The sequence below is a fragment of the Eulemur rufifrons genome, chromosome 9, assembly GCF_041146395.1.
Source record: "Eulemur rufifrons isolate Redbay chromosome 9, OSU_ERuf_1, whole genome shotgun sequence".
Classification (NCBI taxonomy): domain Eukaryota; kingdom Metazoa; phylum Chordata; class Mammalia; order Primates; family Lemuridae; genus Eulemur; species Eulemur rufifrons.
Window position 1 is genome coordinate 8,765,917 of NC_090991.1, and position 18,874 is coordinate 8,784,790.

Sequence of the window (18,874 nt, forward strand, 5' to 3'; positions counted from 1 at the left end):
TTGGCTCATGTTGTTGGCCTGCACGGTTTTAAATTGAATTATTTGGCTACTGTTTTTTTTTTTTTTTTTTTTTTTTTTTTGAGACAGGGTCTCACTGTCACCCAGGCTAGAGTGCAGTGGCATCATCATAGCTCACTGCAACCTCAAACTCCTGGGCTCAAGTGAGCCTCCTGCCTCAGCCTCTTACAGGTGTGCACCACCACACCCGGCTAATTTTTCTGTTTTTTGGAGAAACAGGGTCTCAGCTCTTGCGCAGGTTGGTTTTGGAACTACTGACCTCAAGCAATCCTCCCACCTTGGCCTCCCAAAGTGCTAGGATTACAGGCATGAGCCGCCATGCCCAGCCATTTGGCTACTTTTAAAATTTGGATATTTCACAGAGAAATTTGGATTTCTGGCTTCTCTTGAAAAAAATTTGAAAAACCATAGTACCAGTAGGCCTGATTCCCCTGTTGGCAGCAACGTGTTAGAGCTGATTAGTGGCTGCCCACTCAGGTCAAGTTATTTGTGCCAGAATTCCTCAAAGCCCCTGCCCACCTGACTGACTTCACTCATTTTACCTGCCCATCTTCCCATAACTAAACGTATGTATCTGTATCTCTCCATGTATATGTATCTAGAAAAGATACAGGGGAAGGGAGGAGAGGCAAAGAGTCAAAGCCAATGGGTAGGCTGGGAATGTGAAAAAGAAAGGTTGTGTCTTAAGGCCATCACACATTTTGTACCTCAGTTTCCTTTCAGTTTGGAAAATAGGTTAGACCTGGTTTAAGGTAGGGCCGACCATTCTGGACATGGAGATCATGCGCCCAGCAGTTGTGTACATCAGGCTATGTGAACTTGTCTGTTAATGTTTCTGCCTGGAGGTTGGAACCAAGTCGGCTTGAGCCTAGTGGCTACAGCAATTACAGCAAAGTACCTAGAGTCAACAAGCCCTCACACCTAAATTGCTGGAAGTTGTTACCTAAGAGGGAGCATAGGGCTACAACTCCCAGGGATCCCTGTGGGACAAGGTTAGCATGTCCTTTTCCCCCAGACCCACCAGCCACGCAAATAATTGCACCTAGCATCCCACCGTGCAGCACAGTTTGTTTGTCTTGTTGGTTTATTGGCCTAGAGAGTTGGACACACACACAAATGCGGAGATAAATATTGGTCAGTTTCTCTAAATCTGGGTCCTCACTACGTGTAGAGCTAGAGTCTGTAGAATTCTAAATCTTGCGTGCTGTGGCACAGAACCAGTGGCCTTCCCACTCTGCCGTCACCCTTCTTCCCAGGGAACATGGGGAACGAGGGCACAAACTGACAAGACTTGATCATTTTCAAAAGACGAAACTGCAAAATCCCGTATTTCCAACATCTGAAACTCACAATATTCAAATTCCCCAGCTCAAATACATATATTTTAATCTCCACTTAGCCACAATCTCATTTGTTGCCCAGAACCACCAAATTCTGGAAGCTATTTTCCTTAATCATATTTTAAAAAAAATAAATGTCTACAATCTCAATTCTCCCAAAGTGTCCGTAGTTTTGGAATTTTGACCTATTCTGAAATTCAAATTCCCCAATCCATCCTAAACCCCTTCCATTGTCCCATGCCTGTTTGCCTCAGAGGAGTACAGGTTAAGGATATAGGGGCACTGTCATCACATCTGCCCCCTGCCTCTAGGCCTTCCTCAGTCTCTCTTGTGGTTCCGCTGTATATATAGATATATATAATTTGTGTGTAGATATATATATGTATTCTTTATTACGTATTTTTTCGCAATTTTTCTAAAGTGCCAGAAACAAGATTTGTGAGAATTTTTAGTGATTTTTTTTTTTTTTTTTTTGCATTTTTCCCTGTTTGAAACTTTTCGCCCCCTTAAAAATTGGAACTTGGTACATTCAGTAGGAAATTCTTCACTCAGGCTGTGGCCAAGACCAAGAAAAGTGCAAAGAGACAGAGGAATGAAGGAGTGTCTCCTCCATGGTTAACATTCAGGGAGCCTGTCAAAAACTTCCCCTTTCCTGTAGGCTGGGAGGGGAAGAGGGGGCAGGAGGATGCTCCTGGCCCTCCTCTAAACTCACCTCCCTCCAGAAGCCATGATCTTGCCCTCCCAGCAACTGCTGCAAGGGCAGCCATCTTGGCCCCAAAAAACAGTAGTTGGGGAAAGGCTGCCATTTTGATGACAGCAACTTTTCCACTTTTTAAACTGCACTCCTCTAATTCCCATTTGTCAAATTTGCTCCCCCAAACAGGCTCTCCCTTGTGAGCTGTTTTTTTGGTGGGGAGGTGAGTGGGATGGGAAACGTTCATCCAATCACAGAACAGGGAGGCCCAGTTTTCAAAGAGAATTAGGAGCAAACATTTCTTCATCTCCCCCACTGGAAGGAAGTATAGGGACCCCTGACCAGGGTTAACTAGTGCAAATTAGGGATTAGGGACTATGGTCCCTGTACCCCATCCCTAGGCTGGGATCTTTGGGTATGGGGAACTGAGTCAAAGGTGGGGTATAAGGTGCTATTGTGGAGGGAAAGTTGGTGGGGATACCCCAAAGCCCACCAGAAGAGTAGAATGGTTCCCCCAAAACCATCTGGAGTGATTGGTGAGGGAAGATGAGGGTAAAGGTAAGGATGGAAGGTCATGTGCAAATCTTGGGCTTACCCCCCCATCCAACCCCCATCTTTTTTCTGGCTATTTGGTCTAGTCTGGGAGAAACCATCAGGAAAAAAAACAGGGAGAAAGTAGATTCCTTTCTCCATCCCACATGGAGCTCTTCCCTCCTGGCCCCCAAATCTGGTTTAGCCCAGAAGAGGCCATAGGTAGAGGCAGGAAGAGGTGTGACCTATTCACCTCTTCTGCCTTGGAAGAATCTGGGGCTCACTGGATTTGGGGGTCAAGATAGGGCCAAGATTTCCCTGCCCTGGGCTGGGAAAGTGCTCAGCCATGAACAGAGGGGTAGCCCTCCCCCCTACACCTCCTTGACCTGGACTGGGAGAGGCCATCTCCAAAGTCTAGGGGTATGGGGAAGAATATGGAAGATCCAAAGGCATGGAAGCCAAAGAAGGCATGGCATCTTCACGCAAAGGAGACAGGGACAAAGAAACCCACCCTTGGGAAGAACGGAATTCAAAGCCACGCTCCCAGGTATGTGGGTTTAGGTTTCACAATGGTCTGGTCCAGGCCCTGGGCCATAAAGAATGGAATGTGCTAGGAAGCATCTAGGGGAGGGCTTAGAGAAAGCTTCAGAACACGGGGGGATCATTAGGTGAGAGAGATGGTTTCCCCCTAGGTTTACAAATCAGAGGAGCAGGTTAGACATTCAGAGCTGGTGGGGGCCATGAGTAGAGATTCAGATAAGTATATTGCTCAGTTGCCCCAAGGGCTGGAGAAAGGATGGGAGCTGGCCCTGCCCCTCATGGAGGCCATTCCCTGGAGGAAGCTTGAGAGGGGAACTACCAAAGATCCCTTCCCAGGAGATGGGAAAACTACAATCTCACACAAAGCAGCCTGACCCCTGAGCTCCAGGAGCCCCCAAGTCCCTGCACAAGAGTGTGGAGGGGCTCCCAAGGGGCAGGGAGGCTGGGGAGCTGGTAGTGGTGGAGGGTTCAGGGAGGGTGGCATCTGGTGAAAGGGGGACCTGGTCCCAGAGCTCACCCCACATCTCCCTTCTGGGTTCTCTCAAGCCCTTTCCTTTCCCCTTCTCCCTTAGGGGGAACTGGTGGAGGAAGAGTTGGGGGTGGTGGTGTTGGGGGAGTAGGGGGTGCTGCTTGAGGATTCACTGCGTAGCCAAAGACCCCTGGTAGGAAGGGAAGGGCCCCCCCTCCCTTTTCATCAGGTAGGACCATGTTGAGAGCAACCGGGAGAGCGGCCAAGTTGCTGAAGTTATAGGGGTAGGCAGCAAGGAGCTGAGGGCCATAGACAAGTGGGTAGGGCTCAGGGTAGAAGGTGACTTTGGCAGCCCCCATCCCTTCTATCCGGTCCCCTTCACCAGCACCCCCTGGCCCCTCACTCCCAAGTTTCCCCCTGCCACCGCCAGGATCCCGGCTGCCCCCAATGAGGGCCAGTGGAAATTCCTGCACAGGTGGGTACACATAGTTGCCCCCTCCTGCCACCACTGGGGGCTCCTCACCCCCTGAAATGACAGGGTCCTGGAGCGAGGCGGTCTCGGAAGCTTCCTCAGCAGCAGCGTTCCCGCCACCTGCCTCCCCGCTGGATGAGGAGACTTGCATCTCTTGGGGGGCCTCCTCCTTGACATCCCCAGGCCTGGTGCCAGCGCTGCCCTTGGAATAGGCAATGACAGGTGTGGGGGTGCCCCCCGGCCGCTCAGCAGCGTGCCTCTGCCCGTGGCGGCTCAGAGCGGCTGCCGTCTTGCACACCTTGGCGCAGTGGGGGCAGGTGAAGCGGGTGGAAGGCCTCCGTCCAGCCCGGGAGCTGTGAGAGCCCCCACCGTGGGCCTCTTGGTGCTTTCGCAGCTTCCTCAGGGTGGCGAAGGTCTGGGCACAGTCCCCACAGCGGTGTCTCCGCTCTGTGCGGGCACGCCCTGCTGGGCTCTCGGCTGCTGGGGTCTCCTCCCAGCTCCTCCGTTCCAGCTTCTGCCTCCAGCGTGGTGGCCGGCGGCCTCGGGGCAGCCCACTGCCACCACTGCCACCTCCAGCAGCTCCAGGCTTGCGCTTAGGCTTGTACGAGTAGTAGGGCCTCCAGAGCTGGTCCTCCCCACTAGCCTTTGATTCCTCTTCGTCCTCCTCCTCCTCGTCCTCCTCCTCCTCGTCATCGTCCTCACTGTCCTCCACCTCCTCTCCACTCAGCTCCCCAGGACGAAGGTCAGTTTCTGAGATGCGACGCTTGACAATGGCCTCCTCCCCGATTCGCACAGTGATCTGACACAGTGGAGGTGGAGCCTGTAGCTGAGAGGGGCCCCGGCCCGGCCCTGCAGGGGGACCCCCGCCCCCGCCAATCCCGCCCACTGGCTTGGCTGTGTAAGTCAGAGTCCTCCCAGCCCGTGGATTCCGGCCCTTGGCCTCCTCTGTGGCGGTGGCCGTGGCTGGCCCTGCAGCCGTGGCTGGGCTGACCACTGTGACTGGGCTAGTGGGTGTGGCTGCAGGCTCTGGGGGAGGAGGTGGGTACTCCCGTTTCTTGGGAGGCCTTGGGGGAGCAGTGTAAGTGATGACCGAGGCGGCCTGGGACCCTCCTGTGCTAGCCGGCCCACCCCCCGCTCCACCACTGCTGCTGCCCCCATGGACAATGACAGAGGGGGCTGGGTGAGCAAAGGTGATGACAGAGGGTGGGGGGCCAGGCTCTGGGACAGGTGGAGGTCTGGGTGGTGGGCTGGCTGGCATTGCCACAGGGGCCGGTGTGTTGAGGTTTGGAGAAAGGGGGGCCTCTGGAGCTCCCTGGCTGTAGGTCTTGTAGGGCCGCTTGGCTGCCCGCATGGGGAGTAGGCGGTACAGCTTGAGAGTATTGAGCTTGGGCTTGTAGCCTCCATTGGGTGTCTTCTCACTGGCTAGGAGGCCCGGGCTAATGCCATGGAAGGCTCGCTGGTGGGTCTTCAGGTTATAATAAGTGACAAAGGTCTCCCAGCAGAAGATGCACTGGTACCTGGGCCAGGACAGCAGGGAATAGGGCAGGAACAGAGCCACTTGAGTCAAGGGCCCTGAAGCTAGGGCCTCAGCTTCCCAGGTCCTCTACTGCCCTCCACACAAGCCTATAACTTCCCCAGCCATTTGCTCACCCTCCTTTCATGCTGTTTATCTCACCCTGCCAGCCTCCAGGAGGGCCACCGTCCTAAGCTCAGCACCTCCCACTGGCTGTGAGACTCTTGGCTTCGGCTGTTCCATCTGGGATCCAGCCTAACTTACAAAGCTTTCTTCTGAAGCCCGAATGACAGAATAAGGAAATGACTTATGAACAGGGAAACACTATGGAAATACAAGACACTGTTCTGAGTATTATAACTATTGCTGGGCATGCCTGCATTTCCATAGTCCTTTCCAGTGACGGCAACTTTCTCTTTCCTTTTAGGGGACATGGCACATAGAGGTGCTGATGGACATCAGCTGAAGGAACTGGGGCTGGAGGGAGGCAGGTGGGTGAGTGAGGGTAAGCAGGGCTAGTCTCAGGATGACTCTCTAGGCCCCATGCGCTGCCCATTCCCTCCCTTGCCCCTGAGGTCTCTGAGTACTGGCCCTTGGACCCTGGCCCTGGCTACTCACCTGCGCTCCCCGGTGTGCCACACCTCGTGCTTAGTTCGGTACTCAGCTAGGGCGAACACCTTCTCGCAGTAGCGGCAGGGGTACTTCCTCCGCCACGAGTGCACGTTGCTGTGCCGCTTCAGGCTGGACAGTGTCACATAGGACCTCTCGCAGGCCGCACACACATACAGCACGTGGCCGCCCACCACCTTCACCACGTGCTCGGGGCCACCTCGGAAGCCCATGGGTGGGGGCAGAGCTGAGGCATCCACTCCTGCAGGACCACCGGGGCCAGAGCCCCCGGCCCCCAGCCTTGTAGACCCCTGAGTGCTGGCCCCCCGTCGGCACTGGGCCTCATGGGTCTGCAGCCGCTTGGGATGGATGAAGCTTTTTCCACATCGGGGGCAGGGGAGGGGCCGCCGGGACAATGGGGGCTGTAAGTCAGGGGCCTGGGCCTCAGCCCTGTCTCCCTCCCACTCCACAGCTGGCCTAGGCCCAGGCCCGAAGCTGTTGTCTTCAGGCTGTGAGGTGGCCATGGGGGCTGGGGTGGGAGGGACCCAGGCATCGCCTCCCTCCCCCAGGCCCTGCAGGCGAGAGATGCCCAGACGCCGTCCCAAAGCTCCAATCTCTGCTACAGCTGCACCGTCCCCTCCACCACCAGGTAGTGCGAGCCGGGCACTATAGATGAAGTTGAGGACATCAGAAAAAGCAGCTGCTGGGACCCCTGGAAGTTCCAGGACTCGGGGTGGGGATGAAGCAGGGGGAGAGGCTGGAGGGGGAGAGGAGGAGGAAGAAGAGGAAGAAGAGGAGGAGGAGGAGGAGGAAGAAGAAGAGGAAGAAGAGGAGGAGGAAGAAGCAGCAGCTGTGGTGGCAGCAGGGTTGGGAGCTGAGCCCCCAGTAACTGGTGGGAGGGGCAGTGGGGCTGAAGCAAGCAGAGCCTCTCTGAAAAAGGGACTTGAAGCAGCCAGGACACTGCGGTGAGCGGGGAACTTGGTGTCTCCAGCTATGAGGGTGACGTCACAGAAGAGACCACGGAGCCGCTGCTCATTGAGCTGGCGCAGGACGGCAGGGGCGTGGGACGGGTCCGTCACCTCTGCGGGAGGGGGCATGGCGCCAGCCTAGACAGCAGAAGAGGCCAGAGAGAGTCTCAGAGTCTTAGAGGCTGGGCAGAGGGGTAGGGTCCTCTAATATCAGGGAGGTGAGCTGGGAGGGGGTCAGGGATTGGTCAAAAACTAGTGGAAGGCTGAATAACTTCAGGTCATAGAACTTAACCCTTTAGACACCCAAGTCTGGCCAATGTCCCAGGCCAGTATGTCTAACATCTAGGGCTGGAAGAGGCCAGGGCTATCTCAGGTCATGGTGAAGGTCAAGGGGTCACGACCTCTAAAGCCACATCCTTAGAGAAGTAAGCAATGGAAAGCTCTGTCTCACTGGAAGGAGGAGGAAGCTCCCACAACTACTGATAGCCATTTTGCAGAACTTCTCAGCCTAGACAAAATGGCTGCCCTCGCTGGCCTGCTACCTTGGGTCTAATTTTCCTAGCTGCGGTTCTCTCGGCACCTCTTACCTGAGAGCACAGCCAACATGGAGCAGAGCGGGCGGTGGCTCAGCGAGTCCCTTCTGCTGGGCCTGTTCTTTCTGTGGAGAAACAGAAACCATGTCAGGGGGACCTAGAGGAAGAGGCAGGAAACGGTCCTCAGGAAGGAAACTGGGAAGGAAAGGACCCCAGGAAGTGGGAGGTTGCACAGTGTTGGGGTCAGAGAGGACATCTGGGCTGCTCTGCAAACCCTGATCCCTCCCAGGAACCTTGTCAGGTTACTTGGCCACACACATTATTGCAGAGCCTTGTTCTGCTGGCCCAGAGAAGTACAGCAACAAGATAATTTGCATATTCTCAATTCACCTTCAAACAATACAGCAGCACAGTTCAATCCCATAGGTTCAGGGGAGCCTGGCAGATCACTCTCAAGTTCCTTTTGGCCCAATCTTGGGGCTCACAGGAAATCAAAAGATTGTCTTTTACCACAATAGTCTTGTTTACATATCTAAATATATTTGTGTGAGCTTTTTTATTGGACCTAACTTGGTAGGTATTCAAACTAGGAGGGGACCTCTTCACATACCCCAAACCCCATAAATCTTAGAGGGGGTTTCTGGCCCAGTTGCCAGCTGACCACTGAAGACCACTGACTCATACAAATACTAGCTTGCTGAAGTCCCTGGAGGGCACTGGAAAGGCAACCAGACCAGGAATGAGGAGGCTTGGGTCTCACTCATTACTGAGACCTGGTAGCTTAGGGACTTTTGCTTAAAAAGCGGGGAACTGCAACCCCTACCTCACCTCTTGCTGGGAGGCTCATCCAAAGTCACACAGACCTGGTAATGACAGGTGAGGTCTGTGCACAGATCCAGGCTTGCTGACCTGAGAGCAGAGCTCTTGGGTCCTTCTCAACCACCCTCCACGAAGCTTGAGCACTCTCTCCTCTCTTTGGGGGCATCCTTCCAAATGCCCTAGGTCACACATGTCTCTAGAGGTATCCTGCATCAGGAGTCCCTCATACAATTCCCTGAAAAATGTTCTTTTCCCATTTATCACGCATACTGTCTGGACTCAAAGGCCTTCCCCTCACACATACCCCATCTCACATGCCCCAGAAGATTTTTCTGACATCTCTCCTGGACAGGAAGAAGGAAGGTGGTAAACAGGGGTGATATTCAAAAGTTTTAACAACCTTGACTGTCAGGCACAGATCAGATACTGGATCAAGTGCTTTCCTGTCCGCTGCTGAATTGTGGACAGTTTGGGAATCCTGGGAATCCCATGGCTGGTGTTCAGACCTCCCACTCCCTTCCATGACAGCCACTGGCCCACTGGGACCCCAAGAATCAGTGCTTTATTTGGATTAATAGCATCTCATTTGCTCCTCATCACTACTCTGAAAGGTAACAGTTAGCTTCCCCACTTTAAAATGACAGACTGTGGTTCAGAGATGCTAGAGATGCCCAAGGATATATGACCAGTTAGTAGCAAGGCTGGGGTCTGATCCCAGGAAGTCTGGCTCCAAAGCCTGTGTTCCTGATGACTTCACCACACCACGATGAAGGCCCCCACTAGGGCACCAATAGCCCATCTGGTGCTTTTCTGAAAATTAGAAGAAAGGCCCCTTCCTCCAGGAGGTAGCAGCCTGCACAGGTGAGCAAAGTCAAGGTTCGATTCCAGTCCCCGTTCACCCCCTCGGCCAGCCCTGCTCACGGGCACAACCATGTGCGGCATGCTTGGTGCCTACCCTGACTGCTACAATACTTGAACAAGGCCTGACAGGGCTTCTTAGAACCACAAAGATACAAAGCTGGACTGGCCATTGGAGATCACCCAGAATCATCATCATCATGGTCTCTGTAGCTGCCATTTATGAAATACTTATTATGTGCAAAGTGTAGCGCTTAGCATTTTATCTGCATCACCTCATTCCAACACCCAATGACCACAGTGAGGATTCTGGTGCAGAGAAACTGAATACTCCAAACGCCTCCCTTTCAGGTCAAGGGGACATAGCACTAACCAAGCTGGGGTTTGGACCCAGCGCTCCTGAGTTCAAGTGCCCTATCACTGGCCACTGCCCTGCAAGGGCTTATGGGAGGTGGAGAAGATAGTAGCTTTGTGACCCTGGGCAAGTTACAGAGCGTCTTTGTACTCAGTTTCCTTGTCTATAAGGGGGGCATGATGAGTAGTTCTCACTTCGTGGGGCTGTTGTAAAGATTAAATGAGCTAATGACTGGCAGCACCTAGATCTTGGAACTCAGCCCCAGAAAATGGTAGGGGGAAGTGTTGAAGAAAAAGAGGCAGAAATCGGGCTTCGTGGTAAGTTTAGTGGCTCTGTGGTTTCAAATGTTTTATTTGTTTGTTCTTACTGTTTCTCTACTCTTGACTGCCTGTGTCACCTCAGAGGTGCCACTGAGTAGGGGAATCTGAGTATGGCCACCAGACATGCTCTACCTCTTGTTGTTCCCTCTGCCTGGAATGTTCTTTCCTCCAGATAGCCTTATGCTTCACTGCCCCACTTCCTTTAAGCCTTGACTCAAAAGTCACCTTCCCGGAGGCCTTCCCTGGTCACCCCCCACCTCCCATAACTTCCTATCCCCCCTACCCTACTTTATTTTTCTCCTTGGCACTTAGTAAAACATATTGCTCATTTATGTCTAGAATGTAAGCTCCAAGGGGTGGGGAGTAGGGATTTTTGTCTGTTTTGCTCACTGCAGTATCTCCAGTCCTTAGAATAGTCCTAGCACATAATGGGAGGTAAAACATGTTTTGGAAATGAACGAACCTGCCCTCCAAGTCTGCCTGGAGTCCATCCACCCTCAGGAAGGACGCATCCTCAGTGCCGGACTGAGCACTTGACCACTTTTGGGGCACTCACAATTTATTTGCCTGATGCGATTCTAGGTGCTTCACCTGCCTTGCCTCCTTTAATGACAACCTCAAAACGGCCACCCATTTTGTTTTTCTACCTTTATTTATAAAGAACATAACTTCCCTCGACACAGACACAGACACACATATTCCAAGGAGGAACCCATTAAAAACAATAGAACTGAGAACAGTGGGACATTACTTAACACCAGTCTGTGTACCCCAGACTCGGGAGTCACTGGCAACATTTTCTCAGATATGACATCTCACCTCAAAGACAGGAAGAGAGACCTTGGCCTGGAGGGCCCACCCACCTACAAAGCAGAAAGCTCCACTCTCAGTATCTGGCATCATCAAACTGTCCCGTTTCAAAGACCATCTTGAAATAATGTGGTATTATCCCAATTTTACTGAAGAGGAAACTGAGGCTTAGAGAGGGATGTACCTTGCTCAAGGTCACATAGCTTGTAAGTAGCAGTCAAGATTCGAATCCAGGCCCAGCTGACCCCAGATGCTGAATCTTTCCCTGTGCCATGCTGCTGGATCCTGCCCTGAAGGGGCCTATGGCAGCCAGCTGGTTACATAAATCACCACACAAGGTCTCACGTGCTAAGTGCTAAATGTGTCATGTCTGACTCCACCCTTTCCCTTGTTCCACATCCAGCAGTCATAAGTCTGGCTGAAACTGCGGCAGAGCTTGGGAATAGCTCTGGAAGCCTTCCCTTCAACCCACCTCTGGTCCCCAAACTAGCTCAGGTCCTTGTTAACACTCACGCGGTCCCAGGCTGTGGCCTGCCAGTGATCCCCCAGCCTCCAAGCTTACCTTCTTCCACCCAGGCCTCCTCCCACTGAGGGTCAACATCCTTAACCACAGCTCAGGTACCACCACGCCTGGGCTCAGACACCTTCAGTGGTCCCTACTGACTCCAGAATAAAGTTCAAATGCCTTCACCAGACATGTAAGGGCTCTGGTCTAGCTTCAATCTTCCTTTTTAATCTTGCCTTATGTTGTGCTCTCTTCAAACACCCAGTGTGAGCCAGGCACAGTGGTACGTACCTGGAGTCCCAGCTGCTCAGGAGGCTGAGGCAGGAGCATCGCTTAAGCCCAGGAGCTCGAGTCCAACCTGGGCAACATAGCGAGACCCTATCTCTAAAAAAGAAAAACACACCCAGTGTGCTTTCCAGCCTCTACACATTCTACACCCCCATGCTTCTGCCTGTGCTGGCTCTCCTGCCAGAAATGCCCTTTCCCTGATCTCTTCTCAAATTCCCCCAAAATGTTAAGATATAACCCAAATGCCACCTCCTTGGCCCTCCCTGACCTGCAGGACAAGGACAATCTCTTCTCTGACTCATCAACCTTTTGTACCCCTATGGCCAGTACCCACATTATACAGCAGCGGAGATTTAGCATCTCACGTCCTAGGCTGGGACACCCTGATCACACCGGTTTTCTGAGATGGAGTGGTGCAGTTGCTAAGGTCTGCAGAAATTGGGGAGAAGAGGGCGTGCGTGGGGGGGGGGGGTGCAGAAAGGTCCATTGAATTCTCCAGAAGGGCAGCAGAGTACAGCAGTTTAAGAACACAGGATGTGGAACCTGACTGCCTGCGTTCAAATATAGCTTTACCTCTTTCTAGCTAAGTGACTTTGGGCAAATTGTTTAACTTCTCTGGGCCTTGGCTGCATCACCTGAAAAAGGGAGGTAATTAGAGCTCCTACTTCCACAGTTGTGAGGACTGAGTGACGCATGTAAAAGCACTGAGAACAGTGCCTGGTACGCAGTCAGTGCTAAACAAGTGTTTGCTGCTACTGTTACTAGGAAAGTCCAGAGAAGGGGATTCTCAGTGCTGGCAGAGGACTGACGGGGGCTGGCAATGGCACAGCCCCCAAACTGTAGTGACTTTCCAGGTCCATTTCCCATGTGCTGCTGGAAGACAGGTAGGGCAGGTAATTAGCCCCACTTTACAGATGAGGAACTGAGGCTCACTCAGGTAAAGTGCCAGTGAGGAAGTGGTAGAGCCACCAGAACTCAGCTCTAATCTAGGGCTCTTTCCCCTTCACCCGCTGTCATCGTCATCGCACCTGTTGTGCAGGCTTTGCACGGCAGCCAGCCCCCTCCCAGCCCCTGTGCCGGAGAAACCGGCCAGTGCCTTCCCGTCCCCAGTGTATACACATCCTCACTGCCAGGCCAGGAGCAGTACACAGTGGTGTGCAGGGTTGGAGTGCACGCACACACACACCCCTACAGAAGGGCCCAGGCCCCAAAGGTGAGGAAAACCTGTTCTGAGGAATCTGCCTCGTGAGCAAATTCCGATACGAGGCCCTTCCACAGTTGCAGCAGTGGGGCCCAGTGTGCGTCAGAGATACCCGCAAGGGGGGCAGAGAGAGGGTGGGGGCGAAGCGGGAGAAGGCTGAAAACTTCACATTTCTTTTTTCCATTTTAGTGACAAGAGTCACACCCGGCCTTTACATAAACATGGCCAAGGAGCCACTCTGTCTAAGCTCACTTCCCTTGCAGCCGCCCAGCCCAGTCTCTCCTCCGGGTGACCCTGACACGCCAGGCAGGCAAGCACACCGACCCTGTAGAAGACTAGCTGGGCCACCCCACAACACCCATGCCTCCGCCTGCTGCCCTTGCTCTGCCCCACATTTATCTGGCACCTTCCTCATAACATATCTCCCCCCCTCAACAGCCTTCTCCCTCTGCTCCCGGCAGCCCCACCACCGCTTAAGCACACAGAAGGTAGGCGCACGCGCGCGCGCGCGCGCGCGCGCGCGCACACACACACACACACACACACACACACAGCTTGCAGCTGGTCTCTCAGGTCTGAGGCCCACACTGCCCTTGTCACGCCACCTCCCTCCCATGTGTTTTCTGACCAGCTCGCCTCCCAGCCCAGCAGCCCAGACAGGCTCCCACAAACAACGTCACAAAAGAATCCCGTGGAGAATGTTGCAAACACAAGACCTTCTTCTTGCCTGGCTGCCTAAGATCCCATAAACACAACTGGCACATCCCACCCTAAGCCCCTCACACTGATGTCAGCTAACCCACGGGCACCCAAGACACACCCTGGGGTTTCTCACTCCGCTCATGATCTTCGGGATCTGAGTTCTAGATATGCAGCCCCCATGCAACTCGCTCATCACAGATACACAAACCCATCTGCTGGCCTGTCCTCCACAACTGGACCACACCTCAGCAAGGCTACAGAAATGGGACCCAGACATGACGCCTTCTGACTCAAAGGTCTACAACCACCCCCTCCAAATGGGCACATACACCCTGCATTCTGGCGCCCTCCACAACACAATACACCATGCCAGCTGTGCAGAAAACAGTTCATAAACAGTTCGTATGTGCAACACAAGACATACATGCAAAAAAACACACACTGGTAGAAAACATACATACAACCCCACATTGAAAAAACTCCACGCTCAGCGTATCGTGCCCTGCTTAGAATGCCCATCTGTCACCCAAAGCCACAGGGCCACATCTTGTAATTCTGCCCCACAACACTGGACACCCCTCCTGGTTTTCTATCTCCATAGCCCAGGGAGGGCCCTATCAGGATCCCTGGCTGCCAGACCAGCAAACAGTGGTGCCCAGGAGAGGTTTACCTTGACCCACAACACAGCACGAGACACAGTCTCCAAAACTCACAGCCACAACCCTGCCCCGACGGCGCGGCGGTTCCGGGGCCCCAGTTCGCCCTGCGCACCCCGCACACCCCAACTCTGGGGCGCTGGGCGGCCCACCCCTCCCCCTCTCTGCCTGGCTCCTACGCCATCGCCCTCCCAGCAGCTTGCAGCGTTTGCCCGGGCTCACACCCGCCCCACCCCACCCCCAACCTGCCCCACTGGGGGAGGGGGACATTAGGCTGCAGAATTAACCCTTCAAAGGGGGAGTAAGCGCAGCCCCTTCCACGGCCCCAGGCGATCGCGTCCCCCCGCCGCCGCTCGCTCGGACGCCATACCCGGGCCCCCTTAGTCGCCCCCCAGCGTCGTGCGCGCCCGGGGGCGGGGCCAGGCTCAGCCCCCGACCCCTGAGCCCCCAGGTCAACCCCAAAGGCTAGCAGTCGGGGCGCCGGGCGCGGCCGGGGCCCCCGCGGCGCCGGGCAGCGGGAAAGGGGGCCCGGCTGTTGGCTCCGGTCCGCCCTGGCCCTGCCCGGTTCGCCCCGGGGCCCACCTGACTGCGATGGCGCCGCGTCCGCCAGGCCCGGCTCATCACCCTGGCCGCCCCCGGCCGCTCCGGTTTCGCCCGCCTCCAGCTCCGGCTCCGGCTCCGGCCCCGGCCCCCCCAGCGCCTGGCCCCGGCCCGGCCCCGCCGCCGCCGCCGCTGACATCATCGCTCCCCCCGCCCCGGTCCTACCCCCACCCCCACCCCCGGAAACAGTCCCCCCCCCAGCGCCGCCGCCGCCGCCGAGAGGAGGCCGGCGCAGCGCAGCCAACACCAACACTAGGCTCCGAGCGTCCGACGGCCTTCGCCGGGACGGATCCGCGCAGGACACCGAGCCGCGCTGGGCCACCGGGCGGGCGGATACCGAGCGGGGCGCGGCGCTCTGCAGCACCCCCTCAGGGGCTCACGACCACCCACTCCTTGGGAAGGGACTCCCCCCACACGCCCTTCACTCAGCTGTGCACACCGCCTGAGAGCAAAACACACTTGCTGTCAGGGCTCAGACATACGACATGGCAGATTCACAGTCGGCCCCAGTGGGACCCACAGAACTAGTGGCAGCAGACTCACAGGGGCAGCTCTGGAAACACACACACACCCTCCCAAGGAATGCACAGGGACCCACACCAGGCCACCAGCAAGGAAGGCCCCAACGCTACACCATCGGCACACATCATTGACCACCAGCGCAGATGAACATGCAGCTTGGTACTTTTGTCCCCACCAGCAGAAATATCCACATTTATATGCTTGTACATAAATGCAGAGCCGTTGGTGTGGGCCTCCTTGGATAGCACCAACAAAACACCAGGTGGAAGCACACACAGAAGAAACATTCCTGAAACTCCGCAGGGACAATCCCAAGGACTCCTCCCTTGGTGTTGGAAAATTAAAAACTCAGGAGGAGTCAGAGGAGCCAGCCCTCAGAGCCCCCCTTTCCTTAAGACCTTTCTGAATCAAAGCAAGACATAAATAAACAAATTAATTTAAAGCCACAGAGCTAGTCATAAAAAGAAAAAAGAATCAGACAAATTTTGGAGTCATGGAGACATAAATATAAAACATGGAGAGTTGGAGTCAATGAGAAAATAGGCCCACCACCACCTGAGGAAGGTTCCAGGGAAGAACCCCACCCCCACTCCAACCAGGTCACAATGGCTGGAGCTCTGAGGGGCCCAGGCCCCCAGAGCCAGGAGGAGAGGAGGAAGTCCAAGGAAAGATGGTAAGTGTTGGGGCTAGGGGGGGCATAGGGCAACACTCCCTCCCTGTAGCTCCTGGCTGCTCCCCTTCCCCTCGTCCCATAAAACTTCCCAGCTACCCTAGAGACACTCACAAATGAAATTCATCATGTTGTACCCAGATGTCGCTGGAACCTGTGACATCACACAGACACTCAGCATCTGAGGCCACCTGCCCTTCCTCAAACCAACAGAGCATCCCTGGGTCCTTTTTCTCCTCCCAGGAACAACTTACCCAGAGAAATACGATGCTTCAGGACTGCTCACTCCCTGCTTCCTGCTTTAGATGCTCCAGGCCCACATTGTACCACCTCATCCATCTTTCAGGCCCTTTCTAGCTCCTAAGAGTTCCTCAGCAAGAGAGCCTGCCCCTTTTCTGTCCCACAGGGTCCTGGACCCCCAGCCTGGCATTGCCCTGCCCCAGGCTCCCCAGGCTGTGGCTGCCCTCATGCCCGAGCTCCTTTCTCCCTAACAGGCTGGCAGTCACCCCTACTTCAACCTGCCCGACTTCACCCAGCCATCGCCGCCCTCCACTCCGCCCAGCCTCCCCTCGCACCAGCGCTGCTGCCGGCCCTCCGATGCCACCAAGGGCCTGCTCGTGGCCCTGCTGGGTGGGGGCCTACCCGCTGGCTTCGTGGGCCCCTTCTCCCGTATGGCTTACCAGGCTTCCCACTTGCCCTCACTGGAGCTGCTCATCTGCAGATGCCTCTTTCATCTCCCCATTGCCCTGCTACTTAAACTGCGTGGTGACCCACTGTTGGGACCTCCTGATGTCCGAGGCCGGGCCTTCCTCCACGCCCTGCTCAACGTCCTCAGCATTGGATGTGCCTACAGTGCCGTTCAGGTGGTGCCTGCTGGCAACGCTGCCACAGTTCGCAAAGGCTCTTCCACTGTCTGCTCTGCTCTCCTTGCCCTCTGCCTTGAGAGCCAGGGTCTCAGCGGCTACGACTGGTGTGGACTGTTGGGCAGCACCCTGGGACTAATCATCATTGTGGGACCTGGACTAGGGACACTGCAGGAGGGGACCACGGGCCTCTACACTGCTCTGGGCTATGTGCTGGCTTTCCTGGGAGGCCTGGCACTGTCGCTGGGGCTTCTGGTCTATCGTTCCCTGCACTTCCCCTCCTGCCTGCCGACAGTGGCCTTCCTATTTGGCTTGGTGGGACTGCTGGGTTCTGTGCCAGGCCTTTTTGTGCTGCAGACCCCTGTGCTACCTAACGACCCTCTGAGTTGGAGTTGTGTGGGGGCAGTGGGCATCCTTGCCTTGGTCTCCTTTGTGTGTGTGAGCTATGCAGTCACCAAGGCCCACCCTGCCCTGGTGTGTGCTGTCCTGCACTCTGAGGTGGTGGTGGCCCTGATGCTGCAGTATTACGTGCTCTATGAGACTGTGGCACCTTCTGACATCATGGGGGCAGGGGTTGTGTTGGGCAGCATTGCCATCATCACGGCCCAGAACCTCAGCTGTGAGAAGGAAGGGCAGGTGGAGGAGTGACATCGAACTTGAGAGCCTGGGGGTTGGGGGGGGGGGCAGGGGTAAATAGACTGAAATACAAACATGGGCAAATCAGTGACTGGAAAAGAACTGGTGTGGGAGAGGGACACCTCTTGGAGTCAAGGGTGACTTGGGGAGATGGTGGAGAGAGGGAGTACATGGAAGACCTGGAAACAAGCCTGGGGACCAAGGGATATAGAGTCTAGGACAGGTCCTAGGAGTCAGGACTTAACTAAGGGATAAAGTCTGAGGAGCAGATCCAAGGGGCTGAGGCAGGCAGGCTGTGGGCCATGGGGAGGACTTCCCTCAGCAGCAGAGCGAAGAGCATTGGGGCTGGAGTGTTCCCCGAGTGTTAGGGCGAAGACAGAGCAAGCAGCTGCACTGGGGGAGGGGATTCCTGCTGGGCCACGGTTTCCTTTCCTCATGGTTGTGCCCCACCTTGGGGTGGTAATGTGACATTGACATCAAACAAGGATTACTCTGAATGTGGCTGTGCAGTGGTGTCATCTCTGCTTTGGAGGGAGAGTGGAAGTTCTACAGTTGCTCTTATTGGAGAATCCCTTGGGGTCCCCGCCCCCCATCTTATTTAAAAAATATTCTAGAAGGTGGAAGATTTCCTAATGTTCAGATTCCTTGACCCCAAATCCCCCAGGACTTTCGTGTCCCGCCCCATGGCTAATCTGCTTTTCCCGGATTGTCGCGGTCCCGTGATCTCTCCCGGACAGTGACCAGCCTCCTTCGGGAGCAGGCCTCCGAGCTGAGGCCTATCCGAGCGGCTCAGGCCGGAGATCCAGGACTAAGACTTGGTACAGCGCTCCCTGAGAGGCCCAGAGGTACCCACTCATCTCTGGAGGCCGCTTGACAAATATCGGTTACTTCCGGACAAGCAATTGGCCTCGCCATCTTGATCTGCTCATGTATATTCAGCGCGAGACTGCATATTCATGACTAAGGACGGCCCCTGCACTCCCCCCCCCCCACGAGGAACCCACTCGGGAGCACCCAACAGGACCCGCCTCCATTACCGATTCACAGAACAGACCATTTTCCAAATGGGGGGGGTGTTTTAATGAGAGACTTTCGCTGAAGATGAAACCGTCCTCCAAACTAGAATAAAAGCGGCCTAATTTTACCCTTTGGTCCTTCAGATCTTAAATCTCAGCGCAGGAGGAAGCAGCGAGGGGAGGCGGCGGGATTTAAAAAATCCCCCCCCCTCCCCGTCATTCTAAGGGTCGCCCAACCACGGAGCCGCTAAGGGAGGATCAACGACTCGAGCGCGCGCCCCGTGCGGGCCGGCGCAGGCGGCCCCGTAGCGCAAGGGAGGGCGGGAAAGGAAGGGGCGGGGGAATGCAGGGGCGAATCTATAAAAG

At 55.1% G+C, this 18,874-nt stretch overlaps 2 protein-coding genes across 4 annotated transcripts; one reads left to right on the forward strand and one right to left on the reverse strand.

Moving 5' to 3' along the window:
• Positions 1 to 9: 9 nt before the first annotated feature.
• Positions 10 to 18,776, reverse strand: ZBTB4 (zinc finger and BTB domain containing 4). 3 transcript variants are annotated; one of them, XM_069481998.1, is made up of 4 exons: positions 18,530 to 18,776; positions 7,742 to 7,812; positions 6,196 to 7,292; positions 10 to 5,581 (listed from the first exon to the last, which is right to left on the reverse strand). In XM_069481998.1, the coding sequence occupies exons 3-4, from the start codon at positions 7,281 to 7,283 to the stop codon at positions 3,637 to 3,639; spliced, it is 3,033 nt and encodes a 1,010-aa protein (XP_069338099.1). In that variant the 5' UTR covers positions 7,284 to 7,292; positions 7,742 to 7,812; positions 18,530 to 18,776; the 3' UTR covers positions 10 to 3,636. The 3 variants fall into 3 exon arrangements, with proteins under 3 accessions (XP_069338099.1, XP_069338098.1, XP_069338100.1); XM_069481997.1 differs by lacking the exon at positions 18,530 to 18,776 and adding an exon at positions 14,784 to 14,944; XM_069481999.1 differs by lacking the exon at positions 18,530 to 18,776 and adding an exon at positions 8,907 to 8,978.
• Positions 15,908 to 17,993, forward strand: SLC35G6 (solute carrier family 35 member G6). Its single transcript, XM_069483312.1, has 2 exons — positions 15,908 to 15,996; positions 16,488 to 17,993. Exons 1-2 carry the CDS (start codon positions 15,994 to 15,996, stop codon positions 17,502 to 17,504), a joined length of 1,020 nt encoding a protein of 339 aa, XP_069339413.1. The 5' UTR covers positions 15,908 to 15,993; the 3' UTR covers positions 17,505 to 17,993.
• Positions 18,777 to 18,874: the final 98 nt, after the last annotated feature.